Source organism: Myxocyprinus asiaticus, chromosome 33, assembly GCF_019703515.2.
Source record: "Myxocyprinus asiaticus isolate MX2 ecotype Aquarium Trade chromosome 33, UBuf_Myxa_2, whole genome shotgun sequence".
NCBI classification, from domain to species: Eukaryota; Metazoa; Chordata; class Actinopteri; order Cypriniformes; family Catostomidae; genus Myxocyprinus; species Myxocyprinus asiaticus.
Window position 1 is genome coordinate 16,349,548 of NC_059376.1, and position 25,268 is coordinate 16,374,815.

Here is a 25,268-nt window from a genome sequence, read left to right on the forward strand (position 1 = left end):
GTCATTGCTGATAAAAATCATAAAAATACTGTAGCCGTAATATTGTACAGTGATCAGATCAGATAGTAGCCTAATAACATTGTTCTCTGAAACATTACATGGTACTGATGATTTACATATTTATTTACCATGGTCTTTACACAGGTTCTTAAAAAAAGATTTAATTCCAAATGTTTTTTTTTTGTTGTTTTTTTTTTTTTTTTAAGGTTTTCAGAATGAATCCTGGTCAGTCACCATGTCAGTTTCGTCAACGTCAACTAAAATAATAATAATAATTATTATGATTATAATAATAATAATAACAATAATAATAATAATAATAATAATAATAATAATAATAACAATATTTTCGCAATTTGTGCAAATTGTTTTCTATTATTATTATTATTATTATTATTTTCAGCTGGACCGATACTTCTCTTCATTCGTTCTACTATTTACTGACCAATGAATTAGTCAATAATTCTCGAATTATTCACACTTTTGCTCACGTAAAGTTTAGAATAATTTTAAAAAGTAAATGCAGACATTCCATTGCATTGGAATATGCAAATGAGTTGAGAATGCCGGAAGTGACACATACGCGCATGTGCAGAACTGTCAAACGCAAAAGACTGGAAACTCAGCGATATGTCATCATCCACCCGAAAACTAAAAAACACGGCCTGAATAACTTGTCATTTATCTATTTTTTTTTACCTCTTAACCACGGAACCTAAACTTAAACTACGAAAACAACTTTGTTGTTGCTTCTTGACCGGGAATGTACTCTGTTTTCAGACTCCGTTGTTTGCCTATTGAATGAAAACAGTTAGCGGGACTCTGAAAGCGCAAGACCTGACGATCCGTTGACTGGAAATACGTGATTCAGGAAATACAGGCGTAGTTTCGCTCATCCGGTTGTTTACACGTTTCTTCGAAAGACTCTTCGGCACATAATTCCTCGTTTTTGGATCGTTGTTGTTTTGGGATTTCACGAATTAGCGAGTGGAGAGTGACACGTTGCGCGCGCTAAGCTAATTTAGCCTTTAACTTGGGTGATTTAGACGCACAGAAATCTGTTTATAAGACTTTATACTTTCATAAGATTCGCACATATTTACATACACAGTACAGAAAAGGTCTTGTTAATGTAAATCTGAATGATGAGTCAAAGCTGTGGGTCACTGTAGTTTTCACTTCGCCACATTTCGGATCAGTTATGTGATGTGCACAGAAGACTGTAGATGATATGCTGTAAGTGATCTGGTCAGTGGTGGAGCATCATGATGGCACAGATGGAGAATGGACGTCTATCGTCTGATGACACTATGAGTGTGAGGACTCTGGGCAGTCAGTTTGATGAGGAGAGCTCTTTCGGGTCTGACTCTGAAATCAACGGATTCACCAGCTCAAGACTGACAGACAAATATGGTTTCATCGGAGGAGCACAAAAGTATTCAGCCGAATCGTAAGTCAGCTTGTTTGCAAGGCACTGCAGTAATCCAATCAAATCCTGTTTGTGTTGGTCGATTTAGTAAGGGAAGGTCACGAGATGCCTTGAAAATAAAATAGTGTATATTTGTACTGAGGAGATAATAGGTGTGTTAGTAGAAATGCTTTTAAATATTTAATGTCTGCCTATCTATCTATCTATCTATAATTTTATATACATATCTATCTATCTGTCTGTCTGTCTGTCTTTTCTTTCATCTATCTATCTATCTATCTTTCTATCTATCTAATCCCTCACAGCACCCTTAAATGGGTCACTTTCACCACCAACCTTAAATATACCTCCATAGGTTTTGTATGGGGCTGAACAAAATAACTCTGTTGGCTGAGAAAATTGATGACACACTGATAGTTTGGGATGAGTGTGAAGTGTGTTATCAGCACTAAATTCAGTTTTACAGTTAGGCTCGTCATTGGATTACTGTAATTTCACATAATCGCTAAATTCCAACACCCATTTTGGAAAACACAATCCCTCCCTGGAAAGAAGATAACTGGGGGTTTGTTAACTGATCAAGCTACTGAAGCCGTACTCTCACTACACGACTGTCAGACGACCCGAATCGTTGTACTGCTCAAGTGACACAAATACGTTTCTTGTCATCTGTCATAGTGATGCAACGAAATGAAAATTCTGGACACACTGGGTCGAAAACTGAAAATGATTCTTTTAAGTTAGACTTTGTTTGGAATAATTTAACAAATTCTAAATGTTCTTATTAGGGGGACACCGAAACCAGTTTTATTATAACTACACATTTCATTTGAAAATAGAGAAGAATTACATAAATGTGTAGCTTATTAAGAAAACCTTTATTTTTAACTACTCTACTGAATAATGCATTTTTTTTTTTACAGTAAATTTTGGTGCATCCCTAATGTGCCGCCTTCTTGCCGTAGCAGCACACACACTAGACAACTGAACGCACATGAGGTGCACAAATTACAAAATCTTTGGCCAAGAGACATCCCTGGCTAACTGCGGAAAAAGTTTTCTCACAAGAGAAATGATAGTGATTGCAAGGTTTTTCCATAAATAGATGGCCCAGGTTGGCACTGTTTTGGCAGCACAAGGGGTACCTACACAATATTAGGCAGGTGGTTTAATGTTGTGGCTGATCGTAGTATTTATTTGTTACAAATTCTTTCTTGTTAGTTCATTACAATAAAACACAATTATGATAAAATTGTGGCTTTCCATTCCTGTACATAAAGATGCATGATAAGATGTGATTGGCTGGAGCAGTTCGCCCTTGTCACTAGGGTTGCCCGATATACCAGTACTAAAGAAATATCGCGATACCAAACAAATTAAAACGGTATGAATTAAATCATCTTGTTGCTAATTTCGGTACCATATTACAGTATGCTGTCATTAGCAAAATGTTATGAGTTGTGACAGTTTTAAGAGGAAATCAGTGACAGTTTAAAAAAAAATATTTAAAACAAATCTCGTGTGATCATTAAACAGCAATAGGATGTCATTTAATTAAATAATGTACAGTCACATTCGCTGCACGCTACAGACTGAACAAGAGGTGCCGCTCTGCTCTATTATCTACTTCACACATACACGTGCAACACACACTACTGGTGCTTGATTTTCATGCTGTGTGTTTAGTGTATAAACGGCTGTGAACACTCAAATCTCCTTCTCCAATGCAGATTGGAGATTTCAGCTCGCGAGTCAGGACGGGACTATTTCAGCATTAATGGGAAGCTTGATGTAACTAACCCGTCAAAAAAGGAAGAACTCAAAGGTCTGTCAAAATAAAATTCCTGCTAAAATGAAAGCTCTATTCAACTGGATGCATAAAATTTAAGACAGAAAAATATACCTATGTATAAAAATATAATATTCAAAAAGTATCAAGAATACTCGTATTAACAATAGTATAATATTAAATGGTTGTATTATTATTTTTATTATTATTATTATTATTATCTGTAAGCAATATCACAAAAGCAAGTGTTCTGAATATCAGCATGTTGCGATTCAGCCATAGCAGCCTTGTGCCTAAGGTAATTTTTTTTTGTTAATGTTTTCATTAATACTGTGAAGTAGGGCTGCACCTAATGATTTTTTTTATTTTTATCGATTAATCTAACGATTCTTTTTCCGATTAGTCGATTAATCTAACGACTAATTTGCCGATTATTCTAAAGATTTTTTATAATTATTACTTGATTAATATAACAATTAATTAACCCAAAATAAATATACAAAACTTGTCTCATTAATATTTCAATATTTTATTAAATCATCTTCTCTTAAACACAAACAAATGTACAAGAAACAAAGTGTGCACTGCAGGGCATTATTCTGCAACAAAAAAACAGTGTTACTATGAATGCGAACTTCAATACAGTGAAAAAGACTCTATTAGCATAACATAAATATATATAAATAAATACAAATTTCCAACATTCTTTTGAATGTCCATGTACTAAAATAAAACATTTGATGCCATGAGTGTACCTTCATTAACTATTACTATTATTTTGAATGGCCATGGAAAATGAAGCAATGTGATAACAATTTTACCTGGTCGCAAAAAGTAGTCCGTTAATTTACCTGATGAACTTTCACCTTTTGCTGACCCTTTATGCTTCTCAGAGTTAATGTGTGCTTCTAAATCACTTGCACCTTTATTAGCAACTGACACATAAGTGCCAGCTTTACATGTCATACATTCTGCTTCCCACGGATCTCGACCTGGATGAAAGCATGGGAATTTTTTTGCCAAATCTTCTGTAAATTTGCACTTTCGTTTGGGCATTGTTTCCACTCAGCTGTCATTTGCTGCTACTGTCAAGCAACTGTTTCATGCCGAACACAACAGCGCTTTGCGCATTCGCAGAGAGATTGACAGGCAGGAATTTGGCCAATAGTTGCTGCAAGCCTCTTATAATTGACCAATTGGTGTGCGAGAAGGTGGGACTTACAAAGAGGGGTTAAAGCAATGCAAATATGCGTGCACATCATAATGCAACTAAAGCCGAATCCCGGACATTTTCGCAAATTTCGAAATCCCGGCCGAACGCTTTTTTAAGGTCCGAAAAAGAGGACGTATGGTCACCCTACGTTAGCAGCGGTACAGAAATTACTTTTAACATGGGGCGATGAGGAAACATTTAGGAAATCAATTTAAAGTGAATACTACTAACAGAAACACGTGTTGTAATACTAATATGTCATGCTTGGGTGGGGACAAAAAGTAAACAGGACTTACGGTGCTGCCATCTTGACAAAGTGCTCCGGGATGCTTTCGCTTCAAGTGTTCGTTCATGGCAGTTGTACTGCTGTGATAAGCCATTTCCAATTTGCATAGCTTACACAGCACCACATTGTTGGGTCTCTGGCTAAAATACTCCCATGCTTTAGATGACCGTAGGCAAGTTTTTTTTAGCTGCAGCTTGTTCTTCGGGGGAATCCATACTTAAACCGGGCGCTGCCATTTTAATTACTCCATTGCGATGCGCCGACGCATGTTATGCAAATCGATATATTTCTGTAATCGATTACGTCAATGAATCGTCCCAGCCCTACTGTGAAGCTCTGTTGTGCAGCATTTTATTTTACCAAAAATAAAATTGTAATTGTTTGTTAATAATATTTCATTTGATTAAAGCTGTATGTATTAATTTGATTAAACACCATTTGATCATAACATTTCAATAAAACATTTAACATGAAATCCAGAAAAAATAAAAAGGTAAATGCAGAATTTGTATCTGGAAGACTTAATGCAGTTCTTTTAATCAAGTCATTTTCTGTGTAATTTTATCAAAAATCTGAGGCTTTTTATTTGTTGCCTGAGTATCGATATAGTATCATTACCTAGGTACCAGGTCTGGTATCGTACCGAAGCCAAAATATTGGTATCGGAGCAACCCTAGTTGTCACTGCATCGCTCACACTACAAGATTATGGGGCAATAATATCAAACATGCTTGAAAATATTGCAGCGTCTGTGACAGCTCAAGACTGGCTCAGATCACGTCACAGAACTGCTCATACTTAGGCTACATCCACACTAATGCATTTTCGTTGGAAATCGCATCTTTTTCACTGCGTTTTAGCCTTCCGTCCACAATGAGACAGCGTTGTTGACAGCAAAAACTGAGCTTTTCGAAAATGTTCTCCCAAGTGGATACATTTTAAAACACCGTCTTCGTTGAACAAAGACACTGGAAAACGATGACGTATGTATTTGTTGTCGTGATGCAGCATGTGATCCATTCAACCCAAAACAATCAAGATGGCGGCCCATGTTGTAACGGCATTGTTATGCCTGATATCCACTTTGATAGCATTATTAAAGATAAATTTTACTTTGTACAACTTTAACATTGCATTCCTTCAAAGGCGACGGGAAGTTTACTCGAAATTAGTGTCTGAACACTAGGGATGGGTATCATTGGGATTTTATCGATACTGATATCGATACCGATACTATCGATACTCTTTTTGATACTACTCTCCATAATTTGCTGCAAAAAATAAAGACATGACATAAAAGGATATGAAAAGATTAAGCAGTTACTTTATTATTACTTTTTGCAGAAATAACAAGTTAAATTGTTTCCTGAGTTTTCTGTATATGAGGGAGGAGCAACTGCTACAAATGTCTGGTGGTGATGTGCTTTAATACTGCTACACTACCAGACACTAAACTTAAACAGTATTACAATTACCAAAGAACTATAGTCCTTGAGCTTCTCAGAAGCTAACAGAATTAGATAACAAAGAAAATAACTGAAAAACAAAGTTCATAAAGAGTAAAGATATGTAAACAGAACAATATAGAGATTTCTAGCATCTCTCCTGTATTATTTGGCCCACCCAAAAATACATCAACTGTTTTTGTTTAAGAAAATGAGCATGTTGACTTTCTCAGGGAGAATCTCTGTCCTCGTCTAGTGATGGAGAATGGGTTGGACTTGGGTGTCTGATTTCTGCTATTCGCTGACGAAACTGTGGCTACTGCTTGTCTGACGTCTGTGGGATTAAGAACATATATTAGAAGTGCTTAAAACTGATGCTAACTGTGTCCTGACTGAGTTAATAACTACAGACTTATTTTTATAATGATAACGAGTGTAACCTTGACTTGATGAGGTTGAGATAATCACATTTTTAGTTTGGAAAATCACATCAGCATCAGAGCCAGGAGGACGCACCGAGGACAAAGCAGCCGCTTTGCTAAAGCAGTCAAACATGCTGCACTGCTTCAGATTTATAGAATGTTGTATTTGTACATGTTTCATGAGGTTGCTGGTGTTACCCCCTTTACAGGCAACTACCTTTTTACATATACTGCATTTAGCTGCATTTCCATAAAATTTAGTAAAGTGAGCCCACAATTTCAAATGTTTTGCTCTGTCAGCCATGACTGGAGAGAATGTAAACTCGCAGTTAAGCAATGGCAAACGTAATTGCCTGACGCCGACAGCTTCATCGTCATTAGGGGACAGTTAGAAATTTGAAAACGCCTGCTATGTTATCATGAATTAACGTTACATAAATACCGATAGCAGCACTGTTTGTCCAGGAGCTTATCAGTAATTCGGTACTGACCAGTCAGGAACCAGCACCAATTTAGAACTGGTTCTCGATACCCAATCCAACTGAACACCAGGATAACTGCATTTATAGACCGTACATCTAATGCCGATTTTTTGCAAATTGAAAGCTTTGAAAGCAAAAACGCAGTTTTCAGATTTATCTGGATTAATTTGGAACGTAGCCGACTGTAGCGTCTTGGCTTGATGAAGGCTAACCTCTTATTCTTTTGTAGATTTTGGTAAATCTGTTTGTTTTACTGGTCAAACCAGTTTTGACAGATGTGTGAAAACATGCAGCCTTCCCTTCATCGGAAGTGGACATATAAAATGTGTTTTGAATGGAGTACCAGCATGTCGTATCCTAATATTAATGTTAAGCCTTCTCTTGCTTTCTCACCTGTTACGGCATTGTTAAACAAAGTTTTATGAATGTATTCTGTTCTATTCCAAAACCATCCTGTGATACTACTGTGTAATAAGAGATACTGCACCTTAGAGAGGCGCTCCCACAGGAGCCATTCATGTAAACAGATCTGTCTGGATTTATGATTGTCATCACTCCATTGTGAAGAATGAACTGTTTAAACAGTAGTAGGCAGAACTCGCCTGCTTAATCATTGGGAATTGTTAAAGAGAATGGAACAGATGAGCAAGTGATAGTTGTCCCTCTGTACTGAGTGTGCAGGAGGCTTCCGTTTCCTGTGGTTTATGGGAGTGCTGGTGCCCTGAGGTTATGCTGTCCCTGCCAACTACTGTAGAGGCCTACAGTTAAAATCAACCCCAAACCCAACTCTCATGAGTTCTAGATTCCTCCATATTTGGTCACATTCAGTCTGGAAAATAAAAAAAGGAAGTAAAACTTGTGAGGTGTAGCCGAATACCAGCAATATTAAAATAAACGCTGCTTTCAGATCAAATTTCTAGTGGTTTGAATCATTTCTAAATAAAGGGAAAACTGGTGGCTGATGTAGTGGTAGACTGATATAATGTCTAGGCTGCAAGTATAAAGGTTTACATCTGACTTTTCTAATTGACAAGGCTTAATAACTTCTAGTTGTAGAAGCTATTAAAGTAGAGTTGGTTTAGCTAGTGGTTGCACAGTTTTGCCTCAGAAAAGTTAAATCTTTTTTTGAGGTATTTTTGTTGTAGATTAAAAATAGGATTTTAGGAAAACCCAAAAAGCAAAAAATCTATCATCAATTACCCAGCCCCAGTTGTTCCAAACTCATATGAAATTCTGTCTTTGGTGGAACACAAAAGAAGTTACCCAGAAGGTTTATGCATCTCTTTTTCATACAGTGAAGTTAAGGGGAACAGATGTTGTAACACTGCTGGAAATCATACAGTGACCAGTGGCTGTCAAGCTCCAATAAGGAACAAAAGCACCATAAATGTACCAACAAAAAAAAGAAGTCAGTGAGACTTGTGTGCTATATTCCAAATTTTCTTCTTACAGTCCGAAATTGAATTGAACATTTTACCCATTGCCGTAGCATGAGATTTGTGCACAAGTCTTATGGACTGCCTTTATGATACTTTGGATGATGCCAATATGATATCTGCATAGCAGGATGGCCGATATAAATGCCGATATAATACAATTTCACAACAGTGAAACAGATGTACACAAAATTTCAGAAATGAAACGAAAGCTTATTTTATACAACATTTACTCAATTTCAGACTTGAGAAAAAAAGAACCTGAAAACAGAAATTGTTTACTCTATTTACAAATCTATTTGTAGATTTTGGAACTGACACAAGGGAAAGTTAAAACTTCACTTCAAGAATGATTTTCTAAATTAGTTCTGTTAATCGGCCAAGTGAACACTGTTATCGGCCAATGCAGGTACTCGCAAAATGTCCAAATACCAATATATCGGTCTGTCACTACTTTCATTGTCCAATTTGGAGCTTGACAGCCCATGGTCTCTGTCTGCTTTCATTCTACTAAACTTCCTCTTTAGTGTTCCGTGAAAGAAAGTAGTAGTTGAAACAACAACAGGATGAGTAAAGGATGACAGAAATGTCATTTTAATGCTTTAACAAGCAAGTTTTAGGTTCTCATTCTTTCTCTCTTACGCACACACTTAGGGCTCAAGATGTGCCTCTGGAAGTTTTAAGACACAGAGAAGTGAAATGGTTGGATATGCTGAATCACTGGGACAGATGGATCAGTAAAAGATTCAAGAAGGTAAGCTCTGCTATTGGCATTCATTATATTGTTCAGTGAAGTTCCCAAGGACAGATAGATGATGTAAGGTGAATGCCAATTTGTCATTACATGCTCAAGCATTAGAAATAAACAGAAGAGGGACAGGTACATTGAAAAAATTAGAAAATGATCACTCTCTACCTACCACTTCTTTCCTGCCTACTTCTCGTCTTTCCTTCATTGACTTGCTGAGGCAGTCCCTCAACTGCTTGGATTAATTAAAAATCTCAGCACAATGCCACCATGAAACAATCATTTCAACACAGCCCTGCCTTGACAAGCCACATATCACGTCAGCCATCCTTATATGGTCTTCAGAGATGTGTGTGTGAATTTATTTCTGTAATCGTTGCAAGTGTTCACCTCTGTTTTTCTCTCAAGCTTTATGAAGCTTCCAAAGGGAATGAGTCATCTTCAGGTAAAAACAACAGAAGAGATTTGCCAGAGGCCATCTTAACGGTCTTTGTTGGCTTTGGTCGTGTTTGCATGCCTGTAATATTCTGTTTGTCTTTGTGTCACACAGAGATTAAAAGCAACAAGCCTGAATACTGGGGCTGGGAATTAAGAATCATCTCTCATTCAGAACCAGTTCCATTTGTTAAAAAAAATGCTAGAACTGAGGAATTTGTATGACGTTCGGTTCTGGATTTGTGGTCATGCTTTATTTTACAGCATTAATGTTTTTTGAGTGTGAGTATTTATGCACGAGTAAGTAATTACTGAGTAAATCTAATGAACTACATGTACCTGCTTTGTAACTAATTTGTAAGTACTTGCATATTGTTATTATTAGTGTAGTGATTAATAAAAGTAATATGCAACACTGTAAAATAAAGTGTTAATGAAATTGTTTTAGCTGAATTGTGAAATTGCATATGTTATGCTGCAAAATAATGCAAATAAAATAAGTAGACAACCCTTTCACTGTTGCATTGTCCTTGCTGGTTGCATGTAACAGCAAAGACACAGTGTGATCCGTATTGTGAACAAATGTCTCTAAGTCATCTGCTTCCTCAAAAGTACTAAAGGAATTATTAGGCATCTTGGAACCAGAATTGTTAATTCCCTATGATTCCCATCCCTACTGAATACATATCGCTGTCCACTGATGCAAGCAGAGAATAGGCTGTTTTAAAATCATAAAGATTTGTGCAGTGGCTTTTCATACTTGATGAGTGGAGGCTTACAAATCTGTGTCTAACAGCAATTTAGATTTGACATCTGGACACCTGCCCAGTCTCAGACTTGTGTACTCGCTGTGAACGCATGCTGATTCCCGCTAATCTGAATATTACTGTGTGAGTGTGATGATGAGATCCCTGTCACCAACAGGTGAGACTGCGATGTCAGAAAGGAATCCCACCATCATTGCGAGGCAGGGCGTGGCTCTACCTGTCGGGCGGAAAAGTGAAGAGGGAACAGAACCCCGGGAAGTTTGAGGTGCTGAGTTATAGTGGTCACAAGGATCTTGTGTCATTATGCACTTTTTACTGTTTGAGGCAATGTGAACACCCTGTTGCTTGTGTTGTTGTTGAGCAGGAGCTGGAGAGCATGGATGGAGACCCTATGTGGATTGATGTGATAGAGAGAGACCTACACAGACAGTTCCCCTTCCATGAGATGTTTGTGTCCCGAGGGGGTCATGGGTTAGTCTTTGCAATTTTATTGTTTATTTTTTAAATACATATTACTTGTTGTGTTTCTTTTGCTAAATACTCCCGCAGTTACACACTGCCTCTTTTTGTGTGTGTTTGAGCAGGCAACAGGACCTCTTTCGAGTGTTGAAGGCTTACACCCTGTACAGGCCAGATGAGGGTTATTGCCAAGCTCAGGCTCCAATAGCAGCTGTGCTTCTGATGCACATGCCTGCAGAGGTAAAGGTTTATCTTCCTGTTGTACCAAACTTTAAACTTTGTTTAAAAATTATCGGGGTTACATTTAAATCATCATGTTGCTCCTGATTTAAATTTCATAGTACATATAGATTAACTTTAATCCTGTTGCCCCATTACTTTAAACTTTGATTTAAATCTCAGTTCGGGATTAACTTTAAACTTGCAGCTGAGATGGTTTAAAGTCGGCAACTGGTCTGCGACGAAAAGTCTCAGATCTCACGACGATTGGTCATGTTTTTTGTGCACTCCTGCGACACGCCCTGACTCGTCCCAGACGCCAAGACAGATTTCAAAACTCCTTGAAATCCAGACATTTTGTCGTCATGTGTGAGCACAGTCCCGACGAGCGAGAGACCGGTACTGCCAACAGCCAATTAAATTGCGATAATTGCGGGGAAGCGGGAGCTCAAAAGCAAAATACAACTTCAAGGCAAGGTGAACGCAACAAGAGGAGACACTTGTCGAGCACTGACAGCAGCATGTCCTGTCGTGCATCTAGTTGAACAAAGGTAGAATAGGATAATATGAGAAATGTTGCTCAAAATGCGCTTGTATGCGCTAAATGTATTAAAGTGAAATGTTCAGTCGCCACGATATGCAGTACACGTTTGCAAACTTTACTTCGAGTTTTGTTCACAGACTCCTCGTTATTGCTGTGATATCATAAAATACCAAACTACTCAATAAAGAAACCACTTTAACATTTTTGTTACCCTACAAATGCATGCAGTCATCAGCATGCATAGATAATAACAAACAACTGTATGAATGCAGAATGTAAAGATAAAATTGCCGTTACCTCATACTTCCTCTGCAGAACTGATAGCCCTTGCTGCCCACGTCTCTCAGGTTTTTTGGCTCTTTTTCTTCTTTTTGCGTTCTGTGCACATCATCACACAAACGAGCGCCAGTTCCTGCTCCATGCTGTTATAGACACGTGAGTTGCTGTGTGAGTTTACGTGACAACTTCCGGATCTTACAGCTACAGTCAGCGACGAATGTTCATGTAGCTGACACACCTGTGGAGCGTGCACCAACACGACTGAAAACAAAAGACTGTAAGTCGTGTAGTGTTTGCAGAGCGCTGACTGTGAAGCCCAAAGTATACTTTGATTTTGACGAGAACGATCAGTGTCTGCGTACATTCGAACACGAGCCTGTCAAAGTATACTCCATTTGACGGTGTGCATACCAGGCGGTACATCACGCTACAACTGCTATGAGAGGCCGGACACTTTCTCTTCAGTAGTTTAGACCCATAAAGATGTCTTTATATTCCTTCAGACTCGAGTTATACAAATGCAGGTATCTCCTGACTAGGGATGTGCGAGACTAGTCGGCTCTGATGCTGCTAATTGACACTGGAATTACTAGTCGGTTAATATTTTTCCCATTAAACTGTTCAATATTTTAACACATTTACATTTGGCTTTATATTTTTACAGAGGCTGCACTTAAATTATTGTCATATTAATGTTACACATTTTAAATATAATTAATAATACAAATATTATTTAAAAAGAGGATAGCTGAAGCAGATACAAAGTTTTATTTCACCGCAGTCTGCATGTGTTCCTACCCTCTCTCACTCGAGGCGTGCACAGGAAATGTCCTCTCGCTAACAAGCAAACTCGGCAAAGTAGCTGTGAGATCACTTCGGTGGTGGTGCGGGAAGCAGATTTCCGAAACGTTGGCTTGAAAGTCAGATGTTTTCACATTTGAGTCTTCTTTAAATCTGTACATGCTTGTAATTTATTGTCCCGCTAAGCGGGCTTTTTCAAGCACAGGATAGCTGCCTCAGGTGAGTCAAGTCCCATCTTTCACCGGACCATGTTGACGTGTTAATTTTGCTCATCAAAAAATTTATGCTTTTGAGTAAGTAGCCTAGAAAATGACTATTTTTTTAATCTGCTGATTAAGAAGGCTGTTTTCAACGAGGTGCCGACTGCTTAACAGATTAAATGATCTTTTATTCTGTGTGCACGTCGTGTTTAGAATACATTTGGTTTATTGTAGGCTAAATCACAGGCCCAATCAATGAATGTCTTTTGAAGCAAATCGATACGTTTGTGTAAAAGATAAATCGATAATTAATACATCAAATTTTCAAAAGCGTTTCCTGCCAGCAGTTCATGCATCACGTAGCTGTTGCGTGACGCAAGCGAGTTCACGCGAGTGCGGCCATTTCAAACAGCATCAGAGCCCTGGATGGAAGCACCGATTTACATTTATTCATTTGGCAGACGCTTTTACAAAAGAGGAAATCATCTTAAGGAGACAGTGGTACGAAAAGTGCCACATTACAAAGTTTCACTAGCATCAGAATAGCTTTCAAAACAGATTAAAGTGCAACAAAAAAAATATATATATATTTTTTTTTTAGTGACTGGTTAAGTGCTCATGGAAAAGATGTGTTTTTAGCTGTTTTTTGAAGACAGAAAGTGAGTCAGCTTCACGGATGGAGTTGGGAAGGTCATTACAAAGCCTCTTTGTGTTGGTACAACAAGGCGACATTCCTTAACCGACCGCAGGCTTCTAGTGGGCGCGTATCTCTGCAGAAATGATTTTAGGTATGCTGGAGCAGACCCAGTGACTGTTCTGTATGCCAGCATCAGAGCCTTGAATTTGATACGTGCATCAACCAGCAGCCAGTGGAGAGAGACAAGGAGTGGTGTAACATGCACTCTCTTTGGTTCATTAAAGACCAGACGTGCTGCTGCATTCTGGATCATTTGCAGGGGTCTAAATGCATATGCAGGGAGGCCTGCAATGAGGGCGTTACAGTAGTCCAGTCTAGTTTTAGATTTAAAGTTAAAAACTTTTTAATTATTGACTTGTTTCTTACATAAATGTATCGATTTGCTTCAGAAGACATTCATTGATCGACTGGAGTCACATGGATTACTTTTATGCAGCCTAAATGTGACTTTTGGACAGTCAAGGTGCTGGCACCTGCGTACTTCCATTTTAAGGACCTGACAGAGCTCTATCTTTTAAAAATTTTAATTCGTGTTTTGCTGAAGAAAGAAAGTTATACACATCTGGGATGGCATCAGGGTGAGTGAATAATGAGAAAATTTTAATTTTTTGGTGAACTATTCCTTTAATGTCAGGCAGTAACACACTGACGGAGTGTGAATACATCCATATGCTGTTTTTCACACTGTTTATCAAAATCTGAAATTCTGTTTGATGTAGATTTAATATAGATTTGATATAGATTAATTAATCTTAATTAATATCTAATTAATTAATCTAGTGGTAACTACCAAAATGTTGAACAACATTGCAAAATATAGGTAATCAACAGCTGTTTACGTCTGGATTGGGTTCACATCAACCATGAACGCTACTTTTCAAATGAACTCGATGATTTTGCTAACCGTGCTGAGAAATCTTGGCCGGGAACGGTTTTTAATCGTACTGAATTGTGTTGAAGGGGAAATGCCACTGGAACTGGTGTTCACTGTGCTCAGAACTGTTTATTCCGATGGTGGAAAAGCGGCTATTGGTGAATTTTATTTGCTTTAAAGGGATAATGATTTTGGAACCGATTTCTGTTTAACCAAATTCTGTGGTCACTCAAACCCGGGTCTGCACCAAAAGTTATTAGAAATGATTACAGTAATTCAAATGGCAAATATAAGGCAAATAACTGCTGTAGGCCAGAATGCACTATGTATAGGTCCTGCTACGCACCTTTATGAGAATCTCTTGTCATGATGAACTAAATCAGAGTTTCCCAGCCTTTTTCAGGCATGGCACCCTTTGAGAAATTACAAAATCTTTAGGCACCCAGGTGGGGCTACTTCTTACCTCAATTCTTACCTCTACTCTTCCAGCCATCATGTGCTGCCTTACATTTATATTGTTGTTCTTGGCAAATACCTTTAACAAATACTTTGACAGGTAGTTAAAAGTATAGTTCACAAAAAAAAGGCCGATGTTAGTCCCAGTCACCATTCACTTTCATTCATCTTTTTTTTTTCCATACAAGAAAAGTGAATGGTGTCTGAGACTAACATTTCGCTAAACATCTCCTTTTGAGTTCCACGGATGAAAGAAAGCCATATGGGTTTGTAAAAAACATGAATGTGAGTAAGTGATGACAGAATTTTCATTTTGGGGTCAACTACTCCTTTAAAAGGTATCGCTTACTCCTCAATGGTATCCCTTTAACAAGTCACTGCTCTCCAGTTTAAAGTTGACAAAATGCACGTACAGTAAAATTAATAGATGAAAATCCTGAAAAGAGGGGACCTTGCTGCTAAATCAGTAATAATGTTTATTGAAAATAGATGATATGTATAATAATAAAGATATATAATAAGATGATATTTTTAATATTATGCATGTATATTATTAATAACATAGTATCTATATTATATAAGTTGGTACACAGACCTACTAATTATTGAAATGACTTATTCACAAGACAGAGAAATACCTGGATGGGTTAGATGGAGATGAGAGATGTATCAGGTGTTTATAAGGATGATGAAGTTATCTGTTTTAAGCATTTCTCTTCTCCCTGGAGCTGTTCTGGTAGCATTAAACACAAAGAATTTTTGACATTTTTGCCTTTGTTGTCAAAGGTGCTGTAATATGAGTAAGCACCATAATGTCACGAGGCAAAATTAGATCGCTCCAACAGACCTTATTCACGCTAGCGCCATCTTTGATTTTTAATGGGAATGGGAATGATGAAGAGGCTGTGAAGATAAACCATCTCTTCAATGGCACGAACACTATAAAGCTGTTTAAAGCTCCTAGATCACATCTAATTTTCCACAACTCATGTTGTCTGGAGTTCTTTGTATACTGAATGTTCTTTGACAGGTATTTTAACAATGTTTTGTCCGTGGAACGATCCAAAAACACTTTAAACTTCAGCACAGCCCATTGAAGAGACTGTAAGTCTGTCCCTCACAGCCTTGTTGTCATTCCCTTTAAAAGTCAAAGATGGTGCTAGTGTGAATAAGGTCTATGGTATGCTCTTGCAATGTAGACAGCTTTGATATTTATAAACAGGAGCAATTGTTTTATCGCGTCGCTCGCTTGCAGAGACACGGTATAGCAATGTGGTTCCTTGGCTCACTGCGCGCTCGTCAAGCGTCCAATGAGCTGCGGAATGATGTGTGTTTGCACGCGAGAGAGAGAGAGACGCAGTAATATTATTATAATTATGATATTCCGTTTTTTATTTGATTTTTTATATTCAAACCTTTGAAGGATTTTTCACACGGCACCCCTGATCTCGCCAGATGGCACCCCGGTTGGGCAACGCTGAACTAAATGATGTAATGATTGACATGATAAATTCATATTTCTTTTGACACAATAAATTCATGTTTTCAGGATGCATTTTGGGGTCTGGTTCAGATTTGTGAGAAGTACCTCCCTGGATACTACAGCGCAGGCCTGGTAAGACCTCTAAATGTTTCTTTAATAGAAGAAACGAAATGTTTAAGATCTAGCTGAAATTGTGAGTAGAAGTTTCATTCTTCATTGCATGTATGATTAGAAGATCCAACAACAACTGCACATTGTGAATAGCATTATATAGGGTCTACACTTCACAACCACTCAATAAAACCTAGATGTTGAACCATGACTATACATTACTTTATAATTTGGGTTATAGAAAACGTATCTGTGTTGCTCCAACACATTCTCTGGTTCTTAAGTAATGGGTAAATTTCATTGTTTAACATAGTTGACATTCTTTTCATAGCATTCGTTCCTGAAATTCTTTGTTTTTAGTCGGCAAACATTGAGTAATGTTTCTGAGTCAAAATGTACCATAGGTTGTAGTAAAATCAACTTTGGTGAAAGGTGATGCAAGCAGAGCAAATGTAGAGTAGTACATCAAGAAGTCCCTGTTGACTCTTTGACTTTCCAAACTGCAAATTTAATTTAGATCTAATCTATGATCCTTCACTCCTAATATCTCTGAAAGTGAAACTGCTGCTGTAGGGTTCAAATAACTGCCTGATAGACCTGCCGGAGTTAAATAATCAAAAAAGAATGACTATTTACTCAATGAAAAACAAAACATCATCCTAATAACATTTTGTTCTTGTGTATAATTAGGAGGCCATACAGTTGGATGGGGAGATCTTAAATGCATTATTAAAACGTGTGAGTCCTGTGGCATATCGGCACCTTGAGAAGCACAAGATTGAGCCCATCCTTTACATGACGGAGTGGTTCATGTGTGCATTTTCCAGAACTCTACCCTGGCCCTCTGTGCTTCGAGTGTGGGACATGTTTTTGTGTGATGGTGAGATCCCCTACAAGTGCTACCTCAAACACACATAGCTTTATGTTGTCTTCTTTCTGACAGCATATCTCAAATGCTCTTTGCCCTTTCAATAGGTGTGAAGATAATATTCCGTGTTGGGCTGGTGTTGCTGAGGGGCATGCTGGGATCTCGGGAGAAGCTAAAAGCTTGTCCTGGTCAATATGAGACTATGGAGCTTCTCAGAGCTCTGGAGCCACAATACATGCAGGAGAGCTTTCTTGTACATCAGGTAGCATACACTTTCACACTGTTGTTATTTCATTGGGTTTTCCTGTGTTCCATTCAAAGTATGATGTGGGATTTTCCTACCCAATAAGCACCCTGTTGCTTGAGGCTTGGAAAATTATGTTTAAAGAAACAGATTGTAGCATTTGTTTGCAGATGTACAATTATCAACAAAGAAAAGATAATTTACAAACTTTTGCCAGACAGATTTTATTATCATATCAAACTTTCACTCATTTGCCGCTTTTCCACCATCAGACAGAACGGTTACCGTTGTTGAATTGTGCCGTTCTCTGTGCTTGTTTGCATGGTTATGGTTTATTTTGCCATTGTGGTGCTGTGAAATCAGGATTAGAATGGACTGACTGGGCAACTGACCAATCATGAGTCGCCACGTCAGAAAAGCCATTCCTCAGGACAGTAAGGTAAGCTAACCGTGCTGAGAAATCTTGGCCGGGAACGGTTTTTAATCGTACTGAATTGTGATGAAGGGGAAATGCCACTGGAACTGGTGTTCACTGTGCTCAGAACTGTTTATTCTGATGGTGGAAAAGCGGCTATTGGTGAATTTTATTTGCTTTAAAGGGATTATGTTTACATTTCTCTGGGAACGCCATGTTCACGTGACGGCATATAACTGTAACAAGTCACAATTTACCAAGTTGAAAGTGCTTTTATACAAGTAGGAGGTTGGAAATTTTGGCGAACACAACATTACTCTTTTGTCTGTATAAACCAGTTGATTTTATGCATGTAAAAGATGTTACTAATGTTGATGTTGCTGCAGATGATCACAGTCAGTACGCTTACCTGAACAGCTATAACTGAGCTACAGCTCGTTTTTGTGAAGTCAAGATACAGTCTTCATTGATCTGCCCAAGTATAACTGACACAATGTGTTAGGGATGAGAATTGCCATAGACCTCCCGAAAGATATTTAGTTGCTGTTTCAGCATATATTGTGATTTTTAAAGTATTGCGATTCTGTAAGTGTTGTGGTTTGATGTTACAGTATATTTAGCTGTGTTAACATTTTTTCTTTTAAAGAAATATTAATTGAAGAACAATAGTGTCTGACTTTGACATGACATTTGTTTCACTCTGTAATAAAGAATTTGTAGGTAAAAGATGGGGATGTGCAAAACTACCAATTAACATAAATCTACTAGTCAGTGCATTGTCTGAGCTATTAGTCGGCTAATCGGTGTAAAGCAACACATGTATAATAATTAGGCTGCATTATGTCCATGTGACCCCGAACAGATGCATTTCATAGGGATATATGTATGCTAAGCTCAGACCTTTAACAGTGTAACTAATAGATATTCAACAAATATGTAGGCTAAATAACTGGAACCTTGTATCCCACAAAACTATCAAAGTAAGAAAAGTTAAAAACGAGAAATGCTCCAATACAGAGCAGCACAAAATCGCTTATGTGCATCCCTGAAGCAGCATGGTGTGCTTCAATGAAACTGGAGTGCTTGGAGTCACAGGGTGCACCTCGCTCCGGATACAAACATTAGACTGTTAGATTAAAAATATTGTGTGGGCATAACATGTAGTTCATGGCATTCAGCAGTTTGAAGAACTTTTTTATTAAGCAACTGTTCATTATGGCAATGTCAGACAGAATCTGCTCAATGACTCCAGACAATTATTCTCCACAACAACTCACAAATAAACCTGTGAATTATGCATAATGAATGGAAAATTTACTTCAGCAGAGGATTTAATGTCCTACAGTGACTCTTAAAATGTTTTATTAAATGCAGTTTGTACACAAGTGACGAAGAACTGAAGAGATGAAACTTCTTGGAGAGAAAACCTGTTTTCCTGAAACTCTGCTCAAATATAGATTCTATATCTCATTGTATTTGCATATTAAGCTAAACGTAGTTTTTTTTTAATTAAGTTAAAAATATATTATTCATTAGGGAGACAGTTTAAAAGAACATTTGTCTAAAGAATCGCAATTTTTAAAAGAATCGTTTTTAATCCACCCCTACAATGTGTATTCAAATATTTTAAGGAAAGACTACAAATACGCAGGGTTAAATAAACGTTGCTCTTCACTTGTCTTTAAGCATGCGTGCACACAACGCCAAGGCCAGAGGTGGACTGAATAAAGTGTGTACATGCTGGATGAAGCCAAGCTACAATCACATTATCTAGGTCTGTTAGTCTGAAAATCAGAATAAAGTGTTAACATTACATTTTAAAAAGACGACATCACACAGTCAGTGTTCGGGATTGACAACCGCATTTACTTACAGGTGTGAGTCTTAAAATGTCCTGTATACTGTATGTATGAACGAACAACCGAAGTCAAGACCGTATTCTAACAGCAGAAACCATAGTGTCGGTGACTAAATTAAATAGCAAAGATGACATCCATAACACCGGCATGTCTAATCACAACTGACGCAACGTTATTTAATAATAAGTCCAATTGAGGCACTAGTTAATCAATCAGATCTTAATTAACAAGACAGCTGCTTTGAATGCTTTTTAACCGAGTGCAGAGCTCAGCATTTGTTTCGGGTGGCTCGCATCCGCGAGCAGCTCAGAGTGGAAGACAGCAGCTGGACCTTCTGATGACACGCATCTTATATCTCCATCTCCGTGAGTTAACGAAACCCCTTATGATTAACACAAGACGCTCATGTACCGTGCAGCGTGGCTCTCTCACATTATAAGACATGACAGACAACTAGTTGTCCAGTATGGTTCCATTCACACAGCACAGGTTTGCCAAAAATGCAGTTTTGAGTCCTGAACATTAGCGGGTGTCAGTTCGGTTATAGAATGCGGTTGTCACTGTCGTAAATAACCGACCTGTGTATCAACGCAACCATATTTAGTACTCAAAAACAGTACTGACAACCTTATTCTGCTGCTGTTTGAACGTGGCCATTGATTTAGTTAGAAACTTTTAAAGTGTTATAGCAGTGGTTGCTGATCATGACATTGGTATCGGGTGTGGTATAAGGCTAGATAACCTTGACGATTGTGTTTAACTTCTCCAAATGCAGGTGTTAGAGTTGCCCATATCTGTTCGGGATGTCGAGCGAGAGCAACGTGTACAGCTTAAGCGCTGGCGGAAAACTCACGGCGAGCTCAGCTACAAGTCCGCTCCCAGGATGCACGGTGCACGAGCCGTCATGACTGCTGAGCCTCACACCCGCCAAGACCTTCACCAGCAACCCACCATCATCATCCAGTCTCCCCTGCCCTCTGACACTAACCCTGAATTCACCCGCATCAAGAAAAGAGGCACTATCCGAAAAGCCCCTGTCCCTAATCTAGACGTCCCAAACCCTTATGCCTTACCTACAGACCCCAAACTGGCCCCTCCAGCCCCTCTCAATAATCAGTCTAAGCTGCAACCAAAAGAAACAGCCCAACCCAAGCAGACACCATCAAACAATCTGCACAAAGACCATCCTCCTCCATCACTACAGCAAATCTCACTTACTATGCCAGAAACGACACCAGCTGGGAAGGCAGTACCGCCCATTGAGAAACCCTCACAGTCTCCCCAAGATCCTTCCCTCAATAAGCCTCCTTTGGTCCCAACCTTACATCTGTCTCAAGCACCAAAACCCCAGCCATCTCCAAGTCTTTCTCACTCCCCACTGCCTCCCAAAACTTCACCAGACCCCGAACCTGTACACCCGACCCCGATCCCTATTTTTTCAAGCCCTGCTTTAGAACAAGTCCGTCATCTTAAAGGCTCACCCTCAACAAATACCAACAACTCAGCCCATCTTACGGATCATCCACCCACTACAGACTCAACTCCGCTTCTTTCAGATGATACACCTGTGATAGAGGACTCTGTTGCAGCTCTCAAAGTTCCCAGTTTACGTAACTCATGTGAGAGTGTGGGTTCTGAGGACACTTACCTGTAGCTCTCGATTACCACATTATACTCAAAGAGGACGTTCAGGGAGAATTCAGAATTGGGAACCAGCGAGAGCTTTTCAACTGTGGCAAAAAAAGGATGAGTGCAAGATGGAGGAAAATTATGAATGTATTTTGATGTTTTGAATTATTGACTTTGGGTGTGAGTGAGAATTTGGGGTTTACAGATACAGTATTTTTACCCATCACTGGAAAATTTACCTTCATTGTTTGGAATCAATAAACTATTGGTGTGAAGACTTCAGAAACAATATCTTAATCATAAAAGGAGGGATCGAAAAGACCTCCAAGTCTTTACTTGCTGTTATCTCCAATTAAACAAACAGCCTATTTTCTCAGTGCTGTTTCATTATGGACTGCACAATCCACACTCTATGCAGAACATTCCTCAAAAAGATAGGAAACGTACTAGAAAATTGAAGCTAAATAATCTGTGTTTCCATTATTCTTCCATCAGTATCAATCATAAGCAGAGCAGATTTTATAATCACATTTGTTTGGGTAGTATCTCAGTTACTGTGTTATTCGCTGTTTAACCATTTTAGGTCATTATGTTGCAGTTGTTCTGTAATGAACTTTCAAGCCTAACAGTCTTACATTTATAACCACTTTTGTACCACTATTATAGGAGTTTAAATGTTTGTTTGTCGACTTGCAGCCTCAATATATTTTGAACACATAATTTATGATGCTATAAAGAGCAAAGGAGCATTGCATTTTTCAACTTCATGTTTATATAAATAGCTGTACACAAATGTCAGTAATGTGGAAAAAAATAAGAAGGATATTTAAAACGGGAAGCACCTGACTGTCACATCAGAAAACAAGTTTCAAGTCTCAAGTTTTAATCTAAAGGAAAATTCCTTATATTAATAAAAACATATCTAAAACCTCCGTCTGCTATTTTATAAACAGCATAGCTAATTTAATTTGTATAAGGCTATAGGCTATGTGATAGACATGATGTTGAAAAGTATTGCAGTGCCCCTTTAAAGCGTCAGATGTATTTATTGTTTTGCTTGACTGTAAACCTATTCCATCTCAGGCCATCAGATGGCGCGTTTTCCTTACAAATGATCTATTTCAATTACTGACGCGTCGAGGAAGTAAACTTGTTACATTTGGGAGTTTATTTACGTACATGCTTATTTGTACAAAACAAAAATATGAGAAGAGAGGTATGTTACAGAAGTTGCTCTTTTGGCCATGGACACTTGATCAAATGTTATTGGAAGTAGTTTTTTTTTTTTTTTTTTTTTTTTTTTTTTTTTTAAATATCCTCAACATTATGACACTATTACTAGGTTTTCATCTGCAAAGTAATAGTATTTTCTTTTAAAATCATGGGATGACTGTTTGATTTTTTTTTTTTTTTTTTTTTTTAATGTGTGCTTAAAACTGACTTTGGCAAAAGCTGGAAGTTTCACTTCGATTTGTATTTCTAATATATTCTCAACAACTGATTTTCGCTGTATGTAGATTTTGTACAAATAAAAGCGCTTATAATCAGACCGTTTGAATGTATTTAATTTTTTTTTTTTTTTTTTTTTTTTTTTTCCTGCATTTCACTAGTAGGAAGACTGGGCCATTTCCCACCGAGTCACAGGACGTGTGTGTTTTCTGTCACAGCTGTGCTTTAATTACCGCAAAGGAAAGCCATCAAAGAGGCTGTGTAAACTGAAACCTTAACGCTCAGTGCTCGGTCATGCTAATTAGTGGCAAATTAGAAAGCCCTTTACTTTTTCTATTAGAGGCCTAAACCCTTGTCTCTTGTCACTATAATTAGCAGCGACAACTGCCTGCCTGAGGTCAAACACAAGCTTTATATTAATTGCTTCTTTAAGACATAGAGTTCAACTCTTCTCACTTCCTTAAGTCCTCAGCAGACATCTGCCGTTTATTCGTACCTTTACAAAAAAAAAAATGCTTTTTAAGAGACAATAAATTACATGGCTTCCTTTGTCTGTTAAACTGCTCATATTTTTTATCTACTGACCTTATTCAGGTTTGGGGCGGGAATGAAAACGAGGCTGTCCTTTCAATGGGATGCACTGTTGTGGGACAGGGACAGTTCACCGAAAAATAAAAATTCTCTCATCATTTACTCACCCTCATGCCATCCCATGTGTGTATGAATGTCTTTTTTCTGCAGAACACAAACATTTTTGGAGGCCTATCTCGGCTCTGTAGGTCCATACAATGCAAGTGAATAGTGACCAGAACTTTAAAGCTCCAAAAAGCGCATAAACGCAGTATAAAAGCAATCCATATGACTCCAGTGGTTTAATTCATGTCTTCAGAATTAAAATGATAGGTGTGGGTGAGAAATAGATCATATTGCTTCTTAAGATACAGATTTAACTTCAAAGTTCTGACGACCATTTACTTGCATTGTGAGGACCTACAGAGCGGAGATATTATTTTTAAAATCTTTGTGTACAACAGAAGTGATCAAGTTTGAAAGGGCATGAGGGCGAGTAAATGATGAGAGAATTTTCATTTTTGGGTAAGCTATTCCTTTAAACATGGTGCTACTTCTGAATAAGGTCTGTATCTAAAGGCTTGAGAGATAGAGGCCACAAATACAACTCTTTTCTGTTAATTTAGTGTTATGACTCCTATAGTGCCAGTAAATGGTGTTCTTTCTGGAGGTGGACAAACAGCACAGGTAAGATTAATATTTAATACTAATTCAGTTGCAATCAACTTCAGGGGTTCTTCTCAAACTCTTGGACTTTATTTAAATGTGTGCGTTTGTCACAAAATGTTTCTTGGGACCATGTCAATATTGGACAGTTTTGTTTATATTGTTTATCTTTACAATGTATATAAACTCTTTTTTATGGCATTCAAGCTACTGGTTTTCTACTGTCTCTGTGTGAGAATTAAAGCACACTGAAGACATTCTTGGCCCGAACAACAAGAACAGAACTTAAAACTGACTAATATCCTATAATGTTTGATATACATATCCTAAAAACTTTATAGCTGAAGTATTACTTTCCATAGCTAACTCATTGCCCAAAATTTTTCTGAAGCACAAGACACCCATCTGTGAGTTATTGTTATCCATTCCTTTCAAATAAATACAGCACTTCAGGCTTGATTTGAACAATAATCAAGAGTCTCACGGGTGCTGTAGTGGGGATACTGAGAAGAAATAATAAAAATATCAAATATGCCCTTTTTTGGCGGCTTTTACTAAGTTTACATAAATGTCCACAAAGTTTACAAAATGTTGTTTGAAAATTAGTGGTGTATTGCTAAATATAGCACAGAAAAGCTATAGCTACACACCATATGCATATTTAGGCTTATTGAAAACTCTTTTGTAAGTCTAGATAGTGTAATGTAGTTGCAAAAGATTAATACAATTTATTTACATAAGCCAGCATGATGAGGAAATAATGAATAACTCATTAACTCTTTAAATAACTAGATTCAAAGTATCATTAAAGCTTCATTATAGTCATTATATAAAACTAAGAAGTCACTCTTCAGAATACACTATATGGCCAAAAGTATGTGGACACCCCCTTCTAATTAACGAATTTGGTTACTCCATTAAATCCAGTAAAGAAAAATCTTAATGTTTCTTTATGTAATGGCTTGGGCTTTGTGTGCTTCCAAATTTGTGGCA

At 37.8% G+C, this 25,268-nt stretch overlaps 1 protein-coding gene across 3 annotated transcripts; it reads left to right on the forward strand.

Moving 5' to 3' along the window:
- Positions 1-585: 585 nt before the first annotated feature.
- LOC127424634 (TBC1 domain family member 10A-like) lies at positions 586-23,139 on the forward strand. 3 transcript variants are annotated; one of them, XM_051669989.1, is made up of 9 exons: positions 586-1,450; positions 9,157-9,256; positions 10,610-10,717; positions 10,817-10,923; positions 11,037-11,151; positions 16,531-16,596; positions 17,266-17,455; positions 17,551-17,705; positions 20,737-23,139. In XM_051669989.1, the coding sequence occupies exons 1-9, from the start codon at positions 1,266-1,268 to the stop codon at positions 21,613-21,615; spliced, it is 1,905 nt and encodes a 634-aa protein (XP_051525949.1). In that variant the 5' UTR covers positions 586-1,265; the 3' UTR covers positions 21,616-23,139. The 3 variants fall into 3 exon arrangements, with proteins under 3 accessions (XP_051525949.1, XP_051525950.1, XP_051525951.1); XM_051669990.1 differs by lacking the exon at positions 586-1,450 and adding an exon at positions 9,659-9,695 and having other exon boundaries at positions 9,168-9,256; XM_051669991.1 differs by lacking the exons at positions 586-1,450; positions 9,157-9,256 and adding an exon at positions 9,265-9,695.
- The last annotated feature ends 2,129 nt before the right edge of the window (positions 23,140-25,268 follow it).